The sequence below is a fragment of the Carassius gibelio genome, chromosome B6 (assembly GCF_023724105.1).
Source record: "Carassius gibelio isolate Cgi1373 ecotype wild population from Czech Republic chromosome B6, carGib1.2-hapl.c, whole genome shotgun sequence".
NCBI classification, from domain to species: Eukaryota; Metazoa; Chordata; class Actinopteri; order Cypriniformes; family Cyprinidae; genus Carassius; species Carassius gibelio.
The window spans coordinates 24,675,445-24,688,448 of NC_068401.1; the positions used below are offsets into that span (position 1 = coordinate 24,675,445).

General features: G+C 36.1%; 1 protein-coding gene across 3 annotated transcripts; it reads left to right on the forward strand.

Annotated features, from left to right (window-relative positions):
- The first annotated feature begins 214 nt into the window (after positions 1-214).
- wiza (WIZ zinc finger a) lies at positions 215-11,618 on the forward strand. 3 transcript variants are annotated; one of them, XM_052559470.1, is made up of 11 exons: positions 215-366; positions 939-1,063; positions 1,562-2,101; positions 2,249-2,986; positions 3,814-4,287; positions 5,164-5,484; positions 5,866-6,080; positions 7,212-7,244; positions 7,560-7,827; positions 7,923-8,088; positions 10,503-11,618. In XM_052559470.1, the coding sequence occupies exons 2-11, from the start codon at positions 961-963 to the stop codon at positions 10,669-10,671; spliced, it is 3,027 nt and encodes a 1,008-aa protein (XP_052415430.1). In that variant the 5' UTR covers positions 215-366; positions 939-960; the 3' UTR covers positions 10,672-11,618. The 3 variants fall into 3 exon arrangements, 2 of the variants coding, with proteins under 2 accessions (XP_052415430.1, XP_052415431.1); XR_008154314.1 differs by lacking the exon at positions 10,503-11,618 and having other exon boundaries at positions 7,212-7,288; positions 7,923-8,072; XM_052559471.1 differs by lacking the exon at positions 7,212-7,244.
- Positions 11,619-13,004: the final 1,386 nt, after the last annotated feature.

Consider the following 13,004-nt stretch of genomic DNA (forward strand, 5'->3'; position numbering starts at 1 on the left):
TCTAAACTAAAAAAGTACAAGAAAATCTTGCTTACCAAATACAGTACTGTGGAGGGGCTCCCCTGCAGTTTATCTGTACCTTCAAAGACACTTTTTTCTCGTTGTGTGAGATTTTATCTTTACATTTAACATGAGGATGTTAAATAAATCTCCAGTTTTAAAAGTAAAGTTAAATCTCGACAGCTAATCTGTATGCAAAACCGCACAGTCTAGTTCTAACTAAAGCCACGCCCCTGTGATTCGCCCTCGTGTTGCGTTTTCTAAATCAGCTATCGATTGAGTTTGACTGGATATTGCCACTCCACTGTGCTGTTTTGATTAAGGTGCCTGCATTTCCTCCAGTAAGAGAAACCTCGCCACTTAAAGGTAATTTTGAGCATTATTTTCTTTAACACTTTGTTTTCAATGTAGTTAGCTACATGTAGCCGAACAGTCCAAAGGTTATATGCCTTTGCAGACTACCTAACCTGTTTAATCGACTTGCAATGCGCGATAAATAATTAGCTCGTGCTAGCTGCATGTGTGCGCGTCCATTGTGTTATACATTGCTGGAACGAGATGGGAAGTTGTTCTTGGTTTGTCATCACAGCACAACATTAACAAGTCCAGTAGGGACACTCGTTAAAATAAACGATTATTCACAAATTCAGCCAGGTAATGTTACAGAGAGAAAGAAATGTTTAACGAGAGAAGGAAACGAATTGCTTGTCAGTGTTGCAGTAAGATGTAAACATTACCTTAACATCCCCATACGTTTTATTCGTTTGTTTGTTTATTTATTTATTTATTTATTTTTATTACAGTGATGGCTATACTCTTAATAAAAATGTTACTTATGTAATACTATTTATCTTTTTATCAGTTTTTGAGTCTTATGTTTTTCAGACATCATATTGCATTAGATGAAATTTGTCTTAATTTATCATCTGTTTTTCTAGGTACCAGGAGGATATTCCAGCGATGGAGAAGACAGCATCAGACACGGCAAAGAAGACGAGCTCTGTCAATATTTCCAAAGAGTGTCTGAAGACAGACTTAGATAAAGACATGGATGACTCTGATTGTAAGTACACCAAAGGCAGATGATAAACTCTGCTTTCTGTCTGATTTCATTGTGTTCCCAACAACCTGTAAATCGGTGTAGTATGTGATCAGATCATTGCCATTTAGTGTATGATGCCATTTCTGTAACCATTTGCAAAGTCGACAAGTGTGTAAAGCCCAATGTTGTGTAATCTATTTGTGTAATGCCTAATGTTGTAAAATTTGTTTGAAAGTTGTGTATTCCAGCCTCAATTTAATAAACAGTTCAGTTGAAAACTTTTTCTTTCTTATTTTACCTAAAAGTCTGTATTTAACGTAAAGTCTTTCTAAAATCATGAGGAACAGACCTTTTATCATTGGGCGAATTATTCCTTTAAAAACACTGACACTTGTTTTGTTTTTAGTTTTTTTTTTTCAGTTATGATTTCTTTGTTACAGTCTAGAAAACAAAATGCATTCCCTTTAGGAAAAAAAACGAGCAACATCACATCATACAATTTCTCTCACATTCTTACAGCACTCGTCCATAGTTGTGAGTTTTGTGGGACCAGTTTTGAATCCAGACGGGGTCTCTCCAGTCATGCCCGGTATCATCTCAGGCAGCTGGGAGTGGCTGTGTCCGAAAGCAGTGGAGCTCCGATAGACCTTCTGTACCAGCTAATGAAAGAAAGAGGTGGAACTCTACCCAAGCTCGAAAAACAGGTCAGCCCTGTTAAAAAATACAAAACAAAGTCCCCCAACCTCAAAAAGGATGCTGGGCCTAAACTGAAGATTAAAATATCCAACCTTGTAAAGAAAAAATATGCCCTTTCCTCATCTTCCCCTATTGCTGTAAAAGGATCAGCAGCATCAGGTCGCTCTTCTTCGCCTTTTGCTGTAGGGAAACCTCATAAAGCATCTTCAAAGAAGATTGTAGTGTCCACTCCATCTTTAGCCTCATCTCTTGATAAAGATATGGAATACGGGCTCAGTGAATGCAGTCCTTCTACCTCCCTCTCACTGGCCTCAGCCAAACCCCTCTGGGCCCCTCAGGAAACAGACGCCCCTCTCAATTTAGGTAAGTAACTATCAAAAATGTTCCGGTATGTGCTTGGACTGGCACATTTTTAGTACTCTATAAAGCAAGCTAGTTAAAATGATGAAGCAATCCTTGCTTGTAACATTCCAATTAACTACAAAATGTGTTTTGTGCTTTTGTTACCAGAATCGATGATTAATTCCTCAGTGAGGGATGATGTCCATGTATGTGAGTTATGTGGAGCGTGGTACGAGACCCGTAAAGGTCTCTCCAGCCACGCACGGGCTCACCTGCGGCAGTTTGGTGTGAATTTGGACTCTAAAGGTGCTCCCATAGACATGCTCCATAAATACATACAGAGTGTGGACTTTAAGGAAAAGGCCAGTGCCGGGCAGCTGGAAGGGTCGGACTTTGAGGTTTACTCGTCACCTTCCTCCACTCCTTCCATTAGCAAAAATCCCCCTCTTGCTCCTCTGTCGTTTAAAGGACTGACATCCATTCGTCGAACACATCCTCCAATCAAAAAGAAGAAGACTTCTCAGGACATTTCAGGAAACTTGCCATTCAGTGACGAAGTAGAATTTAAATCCCCTCCTTCAGCTAAAAAACAGAAGATTTCACTTGAGTTTTCAGGGAATGTGCCACTCAGTGGCCAAGAAGAATTGAAAGCACCTACCTCAAAGAAAAAGAAAAAGGTTTCTCCAGATGTTTCAGGAGTCTCGCCCCTCAGTGGTAATGGAGAATTGGTATCACCTCCCCCAAATAAAAAGCAGAAGATTTCTACCGATGTTTCAGAGGAATTGCCTTTCAACGAGGAAAGCGAATTTAAATCACCTCCCTCAGTTAAGAAGCAAAAGATTTCTCTAGATGTTTCAGCAAGTTTGCCAATTGGCAAAAAAGCTGAATTTAGATCACTCTCTCGAGGTGAACATTTTAATTTATTTCTTTTTTTATTCTTTTTTTTAAGAATGTTTAAAGACACTGTTGATATTCCGGCCTGGAAAACTTAATAAAAAATAATAAAATTTATTTTTTCTTATAGCCTAATATTTTTCTATAGACTAGAAGTTTTCAAATTGACAAAAATCTCTTTTTTAATGAGATCTTAATTTATCTATTTTTTTATTCTTTCCTGCCAAGAACAACTAGAAAGTCATGGAAATATGTTCGTCAAAAAATTAAGGAACCTGATTATGAAATTGTTTATACAATATTGTTCTAATTATTTTATTTTTTTCGGGCAATAACAATATACATGTACTCTGGCTTCCAGAAGTTTGAGGCCGGGAAGGAATTATTCCTTTGAGTAAGAAATTACTCATTAACTTTTTTTTTTTTTTTTTTTTGATACAGTGCATGATATGCATGTTTTTGAAGGGTCGTGGTAATTTAAGCTTTGCCATCAGAAATAAATGACTGTCTAACATTTTTTTTAAACAGAACAGTTATTTTATACTATATTAATATTTTACAATATTATTGTTTTCACTGTATTTGTGATCAAATAAATGCAAAAGGAATGCATTATAAAAAAGTACCAATCCAAAACTTTTGAACAGTAGTGTATCTAATATTCAGTTAACTTAAAACTTATTCACAGGGGGAATTATGGCAGGATTTTGCATCCAAAATCTAACAAACTTTGGTTGTTGGTCAGTTTTATAATTATCAAATATACCAGAAGATACAGTTCTGTCACAGAAAAAACAAAAAAACTGTCCTGACATGCTTGCTTCTTTCTTACACCAAAGGCGAGTCATCTAAAGATGTCAACTGTGAATTCTGTCATGAGAAGTTTAAGAAGAGTCAGAGCCTGGCCAGTCATGCCCGCTATCACCTGCGTCAGCTGGGCATCACTGAGTGGTCCGTCAAGGGGTCTCCCATGGCCACGCTGCGAGAGGTCATGGCCCAAAGTGGTAGTTCTGCAGGATCTCTCAGTCCCATGGGGCCGCCCTCACTGACCCCACCTGTATCCCCCTCTGTACCCACTGCTGTAGCCCCTCTCCTCCCGTCCCCTAAACCCGTTACCCAGCATTCCTCACCTCCTCTAGCTCCTCACAAAGTTCCAAAGGCCAAGAAAGGCTCCAGGACTGTGATCCCGAAACCAAAGGATGAGCCTGTGGAAGTTGATATCTCTGTCATAGAGTCTCCTAAGCCACAAAGCACTCCCACCAGCCCTTTAACACCTCAGTCTGATTCCAACACAGTTAAATCACCTGTCATCGGTGCGTAAAAAATGAGTCACTTCTGTTATGCTTGTTTTCCTACACATTCCTGTAATTAATTCAGCCGACACGGTTAACATGCAGATTATACATTTGAGTTTCACTGGATTTTTGCCTTAGGAATGCTATTAATTTATTAGTAAAGATCTAAACTAAATGTAAGAAATTAAGATGTGAAAACCTACATTAATTACATAATTGTACTATATGCATATTAATTCTTATTGGTCATATTTCTTACATTTATTTACCTGGCTACTTTTGGTTTCACTTTCTTGCATCTATTTAACGATTAATAGATTATTGTGACCCTCGATGTGTGAGATGCAACATTGTAGCATAGATAGATTGCAAGAAAGCAGAATTTTCCATTGTGTGACAACCTTTATTGGCATTTGACAATACATAAATATGGTCACTACATAAAATTTGACATCTGCTTAAAAAAAAAACCCTCATTTATTACAAATATCCAAACATCGTTAAATCGAAATACATTTACTTGAAATACAAAATGAAGATATTAAGTCTTGTTTAGTTTTTTCTGAGAAACTAAATAAAATTAAGTGAATTTATGATTGAAACCAGAACAACTATCTGTCAGAGGGGTTGGAAAACCAGTTTTCTCTTTGATATCAGATATCTGTTGGCAGAGGATACCTGTTTTCCCTTTGATATAAGTCTGCCAATAGATACCTTGCATGCCAGAGACCTTGTATCCTAAGTATTTTTTTCTTTTTCTTTTCTAAACATAATGTAGGTCTGTTAGAAGTTCAATTTTTTAACTTTAAACCTGCATAAACCCTGTAACTCTCAGAAGCAAGTCTAATGCTTTATTTTGTTCAGTTTATGATGATTTCTGTATGCTTTCCACAGCACCTAAGCCTGAGAAGCAGGAGCCCAAACCGTTTGTATGCTGTGACTACTGCGGCGAGATGTTTGATACTCGTAAAGCCCTATCCTGTCATGCACGTGGTCATTTACGACAGCTGGGGGCAAGGTGGTCCCTGAAAGTCCCACCCATAGAGGCCCTGTATGAGCTCATGAAGCGGGCGGGCACTGAACGGGCATCCAAAATCAAATCAGAACCTGCATCAAAAGTGGCAGCACAGTGGAAAAAAGCAGCACCCTCACCTCAGACGTTACCTCTGTCACCTGGTGAAACAGAGAAAGCTGCCTCAGACAGCATGTCTACAGGTACATGGAAATTTCATGATTGTTTACCTCTCTGTAACAGTATAACCTCCAACAATACAGAAAAACAAGGTTTAGAGTTGTCTTTTTGCTGTGAATTTTAATGAAGTAAACATAAAAATATAACAATAATATGTCAAGATGAACATTGCTGGACTGAAATAACTTCATTGTTCATATTTTGTTCAGAAAAATCAAATATGATGCATCAGGCTTTAGAGCAGCATTTATATGCATAGCTCTCATTATTATTTTACATATAGTCAAATTAAGTCTCAAAGGACAAACTGACAAAAGCTGACTCCATCCAGATGTTTTTCTGGAGGTTGGTGCAATGTCTGTTTCATATCTTGTGTTCTCCACTGTGTACGCTTTCTGCCATAGGCTGTGATGCCACCTGTGAACTCTGCGGTTTTGATTTTGAGAATCGAAAGGCACTGGCCAGCCACGCAAGAGCCCACCTGAGGCAGCAGGGAGTGGATTGGAAGGTCATCGGCTCTCCTATTGAAACCCTTGCAGCCTGGATGAAGAAGGAGCCGGGGAAGGTAGCAGAGCTCCATAAAAGCTACATGAGGGGGGACTTGCCTTTTGTTAAGAAGGTGAGTCCAGGTGAAATTGCTGATTTGAAATCATTCTAGTTTGTTTTACTTTTTCTTATTAGAAAGTGCTTTGAACTGTTATAAGCATAAACCACAGTCAAGTTTATAAGAGGTGCACTTAAAACATGAAAAAAGGGTAGATATATTATCTTAAAACTAATTGTAAGATCTTAAGCAATTTTATTTCTCAGGTAAATATAAACTTTAACCCTCATAACTGCATTTAAAATTTGTATGCTGTTTTCACATTTCAGGGGTCTCATTTATAAACATTGTGTATGCACAAAATAGGGATAGAAACTGCGTACTCAATTTTCCACCCACATATCGGAATTTATAAAAACTAAACTTGACGTAAATATGTACGCATCTTACTGACATTCTAGGCCATGCATACACTCTTTTTCCTGGCATGAGAAAAGTGATGAAGAAAGCAATGATTTTAAAATCCGTTTTCATTTCGATATATGCACATTTACATTAAATATTCCACTCTCATATTTAGTGGAACGCGCCTAATCACTTTTCCTGTGGCATGCTGTTTTAATGACAGCATGGAGTGCTATAGGTGCACAATAATTTATCTTTAAACTAAACTGCAGATCTCATGCTATGCAAAAATATGGGTCTGTGTTCACAGTGTGTGTGTGTGTGTGTCTGTGTTCACTGCTCTGTGTATGTGCACTTTGGATGGGTTAAATTCAGATCACGAATTCTGAGTATGGGTCACCATACTTGAATGTATGTCATGTCACTTACTCTCTCACCCACTAAAAATAGTTAAAAGAATTTCACCTTATCAGCAACACTGCATAAATTAAATTTGATCTGAATTGTTTAAAACTAATGAAATACTTTTTCTCCAGTGGAAAAGAATTAGATCAAATTTATTCTAAAATATTTATCTGAGAATTATTTTAAACAGTGTTGTTTACATGGATTCTTATTTGTATATATTTATGTGAAAGTTACATGACATACAGTCAAGTATGGCGACCCATAAAATCATATTGTATATGATCAGTTGCTGAAAAATGAAGAATGTCTGTGTGTGAAGTCCGAGTTTTCAGTGATAATACCATGTTATTTTTAAACCAACATTATTTTACTTGCATAAACTTTCACTTTCAGATGAAAAAAAGATCACGTTTTCATGCTGCAATGGTTTGTATGTTTTCATACATATTCATATTTATCAACAAAATTGTGTGAGTATAAACTAGTATTAATTATTCTTCTAAAATTATTTTTGATAACTTATACGCCATATACCCCTGGGTCCAAAGTGACCTAAACATTACATTTGCAAAAAATAAAATATATATTATTATTATTATTTTTTTTTTTTTAATACAGATTAATTTTAAGTATTTTGAAGTATTTGTGTTCCTTCTCAAGGTTTGCATGTACACAAAATTTCCAGCAACTTGTTCTTGTCATGATACTCACAAATTGTCTCTTTGTCTCCCTCTGTTGTAGGCCTCCAGAAGAACCTCCACTCCATACTCTTCCTCAGACTCCTTGTCCGTCCGTCTTGGTTCACACACAGCTTCATCAGCAGCTCGAGACACTGCGGGTCAGCTGCAGGTATCCCAGTTCTACAAAAAAGCAACTAGAGAAGGCAAAGCAGGGATGAGCCACTCCTCCTCATCACACAAAAAACGCTCTTCATCATATGAACTATCCTCAAACAGCCTGATCCAGATCCCCACAGCCCGCAGTGAACTAAACGTTCGTTCACCTCGAGGTAAGGGAAATATCTAGTTTAAACAAAGGCTGCAAATTTTGTTTTCACCAAAAGAACATTAATATGCATGGTGAGAATCACTGTCCTTGTTTTAGGCTGTGAACGGCGTCCTCCAAAGCATTTATCTCACTCTGAGAGTGTATCAGGGGAAACCGAGCCTTCAAAGCCTTCTCGGGCTGGAAACATTCCATCCTTGGTGCCTAGACCACCAGAGACCAGCCTAGTAAAGCTGGTAGGGAAGGTGTACTCCCTTAAGTGCAGGTGAGTTCAGACCTCTAATCAGTTCGTGTTCAGTGAACCTGGTGGTTTTATTCTTCCACTTTGCCATCTATACCTCTGATGGTTCTAGATCAGGGATCTGCAAACGTTTTGGCCTAAAGTATACTTTTATGCATACAGTGCCCATGTTGGATATCATCAGCATTGTAAATGCCTGATTTTGGACGAGTGCTTGTGTGAGGGGCTTAAAAGATACCTACAACTGTAGTTTAAACGAGTACAGACACGTTTATCGCTAATAACATTTTGAGAGAAAAGGCACAGACACTGGACAAGGAGGATTCTTTCTAGTGTGCATGTGTCGACTGCCTATGTTCATGCACATGATCAAATTAAGCTTATTTTGAAAAGGGGTCATGTTCCACTGCGTACAAAACCAAAATAAACCAAAGTATCCTTTGAGCTGAAAAGGATGAAGCAAATTGCTTGATATTTTTATTTTGTGCTGCCCTGAATATACCATTTTTATGGAAGGTTGTTTCCGCTGCTGAGTAAAAAATAAAGGTAATTGTGACTTTTCTTACAATTCGGACTCTTTTCCTTGTGATTGCGAGTTTACATCTCACAAATCCAACTTTTTTTCTTAGAATTGTGATATAAACTCGCAATTTTGAGTCATAAAGTCCAGTTCTGAGGGGAAAAAAGACAGATATTTTATAAGAATTGCGAGTTTATATCTCACAAGTCTGACTTAACTTGAAACTGTGTTAGTCAGAAGTGAGAGAAAAATGTCACAATATACAAAAAATAAACTCGCAATTATGAGAAAAAAGTCAGAATTGTGAGTTTGTCACAGGTTTATATCAGGCAATTCTGAGATTTGTTTTTTTTTTTTTGAATTGCAAGATGTAAACTTACAAATGCAAGAAAAAGTCAATTGTGTGAAGCTTGCAATTACCTTTTTTTTTTTTCTTTTCTTTTTTACATTCAGTAGCTTAAATTTCCATGTATTTTTATAATAGATGTTTATATATGTGCCATAAGACAAAAACATTTGAACTGAATAAAGTATAATTAACGTTCAAAAGTATACATCATTTAATTATTTATACTTTTTGTCCTAACCTGGATGGTTTTTTATTTTATTTTGCTAATTGTTCATGGGTCCCTTATCTGTCCTTAGCAGTTTAACTTCTCTTCAGATCCTGCACATTCTTTGCTTTTCCAGCATCTTATACATATTTGAACCCTTTCCAGCAGTGACGGTATGATTTTTGAGATGCAACTTTTTACACAGAGGACAATTGGGGGACTCATAAACAACTAGTACAAAATGTTCCAAAAAAAAGAACATTTCAAATACAATGAATTTTTTCTTGTAGGAAACATTTATCAAGTATCTTATTTTGCTTTTGAAGGGCAGTACTAAATGAAAAAATGAACTGGCTTTTGTTTTTTATTTTGTACTGTTCTCTGGGGTCCACTTATAATGTTATCAAGATTTTTACATTAAAAAACATTTAGAAGTAATAGGCTTCTTTCTGTTATGTTTTTACCGCCTCATCAGAATGCTCCGTTTTAGATTAAAAACCCATAGATGTTAAGCACATTTCAAACGATCTGTAGTAACAGACAAAGCAATAGTGACCATGTAATAAACACACTTGATTACTGTCAGATCCAATATAGTCAGCACAGCATCATCTTTTAGTTGTAATTTTTATGAAAATCCTGTCAAATTGTGCCTTGTTTGTAAACAAATCCACGGTAAAATGTAGTGAACAAAGGACCCAGACGTGGTCTGGTACTTAATTAAAAAGAAAATTAATCAAATTAAGTTTAAAAAATTGGTTTCTGCGTCAACCTCTTTTCATTTGCCTACCACCTATCGCTGGGTGGGGCTAAACAGTAGAGCTGCACAATTAATCCAATTTCTAATCTCGATTCAATTATGAATGCCACAATTACGTAAACATTCAAAGCAGCAATTAATTGTTCACTTAAGTCCACTTATGTTACTCTGCATGCTTAAGATGCATTTTTTTCTTTCTACATGTTATCTTAAGGGTTTATCCCTGTTATTTAAATTTTTATTATAACATTATAATACCATTCATATTTTAACGTTATAATTTAAAGAAGAAACCAATCAAATGTATACTTGACGTTTGAGGCTTAATACTATAGAAAAGCACTAAAAGTTTTTCAGTTTGTTTATTTTCATATAAAAATAAGGCATGCGTAAAAAAGTATTGAGTTCTGAAACGTACAGAATGTTTTTTTTATAGCACAATGACTTCTTGTATATCAAAAGATCAAGGGAATCTGATGTTGAATCTGTCCTGCATTATGCCCCCCAATAGTTGTCAAAATGCATTGTAATGAAATGTCCATAAATAATAAAAATATCCACTAAAAGACTAGAACAGTAAGTGATTATTTGTGCATGATGATAGGTTTTGTCAGGAGGTTTTTCGAGGGCCGCTCTCCGTACAGGAGGATTGGGTCATGCATCTACAGCAGCACATCCTCAAGCTGAAGACGGATTCAGCCTCGAACCCCTCACCGCAGCCTCCTCTCAGTCACAGTGAAGCACCACTGCTTAATGGCCCACAGACTGTCTAGATGCTCTTTCTGCTGTGGTCTTTCTTTCCAAAATGATGCAATTACACTACACTGACTTTTTTAGCTTTATAACCTGGACCTTGATTGTCAACTGTGATGTGGATTTTGTCCTAAATTGCATTTTCTACTTTGAGATACATTTTGTAAGACACTACTGAAAGAGTTTGACTACAGCATTTCTTACCCGTCAAGTGTTGTCCAGTGGTTTGATAGGGATGATTTGAATGTATTTTACTTTTGTATTGTATTTCACTGTTTCTAATATGCTCTTTTCTTAACAAGATTTTAAACCAGTTGTGTTTAAAGTTTGAAATAGTACTTAAAGTGTTTAGTTTTAAATCATGTTTTATTGTTTTATGAACCGAATTGTGTAGACCAGAGTTTGGTCAATAAAATGAAGTTATCATTCTTACTTTTTAATATAGTACTTAGGATTATGAAAACGGTGCTTCTCATCTGAGTGAATGACCGGGTTATTCAATGCCAAAAATCCAATAAAAGGTATTTCTACAGGTTTTCATTGTTATGTATTGTAAGGAATTATTATAACTTTTTTTTTTTCAGTTTAAAATGAAACCAGCACTACTTTTCTGCAGGCATTGTCAAGTGATTCCAGTATTAAACAAGACTTTAATACGTCTTGTTTTTACTAACACCTTTTTGAGGAGCAGTTTTTTCCTGTATTTTAACAGTATGACTTTAACAGTGTGATTCTATTACATGTACTTGTGTATTTGTCTTTGTAAAACACTGTGCCAGTGTCTGGTTGGAGTAAAGGTTGTGTTATACCCCCAACAGTAATAAATACTTCCCAGAAGGTATATGGAATTCAAATTCAATTGAATCAAACTTTCAACGACAAGCTGTAGTCCTTGTAAAATAATAAATTGAGTATTGAGACAACATATACTTGCCTTTGATGACCAATTAATAAAGGTTTGGAATCTATTTACTGCTTTGTTGGTCATTTATAGTCTAGAATGCAGTACATTTTCATGTCCCTCATCCTAAAAAGCACTGTTGAGTCATGAACACAATTAATTCGGCACATGATTTGTGTCTCTTGTATCACAGACATAAGACCTTTCCACTTTTTTATGGCTGTTTTTCACTCTTGAGGTCTGCTAATGCTAAATTCCTGTGTAAATGAAACCGTCCTGTTTCTAGAGTAAGGTCTGCTTCTCACAGTGAGGAACCTATGTAAACCAGCGATGTTAATTACAAGACCTACAGCTGCATTGTCTTGCATAAAAAAAAGTCCCATCAGACCCAGATAAATTAAACTTGCTCTCATCACTGAAGTGAACTATAACATGCTCTTCAGCAAAGGTGAGCTTAGCCTTTTGATTCTTTCTGTTGATGAGATGCTTGGTCACTTCAGAGTGGGCTCTCAGTCCAAACATGCCGAGGCAGATCCTTACCCTATTCAGCAATTCCAGCTGCAGTGCTGAACCGATTCTCCATAGAGACTCTCCACATTGTGCTGCCTTCTCATTCATTTGGCTTTCATGGACATGGTACTTAGAGTGGCCCATAATCTTAAAATCTCAGTCCTGTAATTAAGGAAATTAGCGACAAGTGCTGAATTAACTTGAAGTGTTCTCTAATTTTGATTTGATTAGATTTTTTAAAAATATCTAATTTAAGTAGTTAAGTCAATTATGTAATGAAATGTGCTTAAAAACTGCCCTTGTACTCCTGTTAGGATAACTTCAAATAGGACTAGTGAGTTTAGGAAAGCAGTTTAGGAAATTGCAGGTTGCTGTCTAATTTTAATCTCCACTGTATATTTATGGCCAGAAAGGTAAGATAAAATTCTGTTGGCTTATAATGTAAATCCAGATTTCATGTGTACCACAAACTGAAGGTGGGGATTTTTATTGATAAAAATAAAGTACAAATTATCAATAAGATGAGAAAAGATTCTTTACAACAGGTTTTACGTAAAATTTTGATTGTGGTGCTAATTTGGAAGCCTCAGAAATTATGTCAATATATATATTCATATATATTCACCGTTTTGACTGTTATTTTTTTGCTGTATATTCTAATGACTTATTCATTTAATATATTAATAGGATACAGTCATATTACTAGATAGATTTTGCATGCTCTGTAATGCTAAACATTAAGCTATAATGTAGTATTTTTGTCATTTTAAAATTGTAGACCATTTACCAAATTGTTAAAGTATCTACTTTCACTCTACATATAGTCCATGCGATTTTTGTCTCACTGCACATTCTGCTCAGTCCCATTATACTGTGATATTTTCTCCATTAAAATGACAGTTTAATTTTCCTGACATCATTTTTAATGAAACTTTGGACCTG

Bases quoted from the DNA above. Each gene is read 5' to 3' on its own strand.
- wiza (XM_052559470.1), top strand. From the start codon at position 961: ATGGAGAAGACAGCATCAGACACGGCAAAGAAGACGAGCTCTGTCAAT. The intron at 2,987-3,813 runs GTGAACATTTTA...CTTACACCAAAG, and splicing joins ATTTAGATCACTCTCTCGAG to GCGAGTCATCTAAAGATGTC. The intron at 5,485-5,865 runs GTACATGGAAAT...TTTCTGCCATAG, and splicing joins CTCAGACAGCATGTCTACAG to GCTGTGATGCCACCTGTGAA.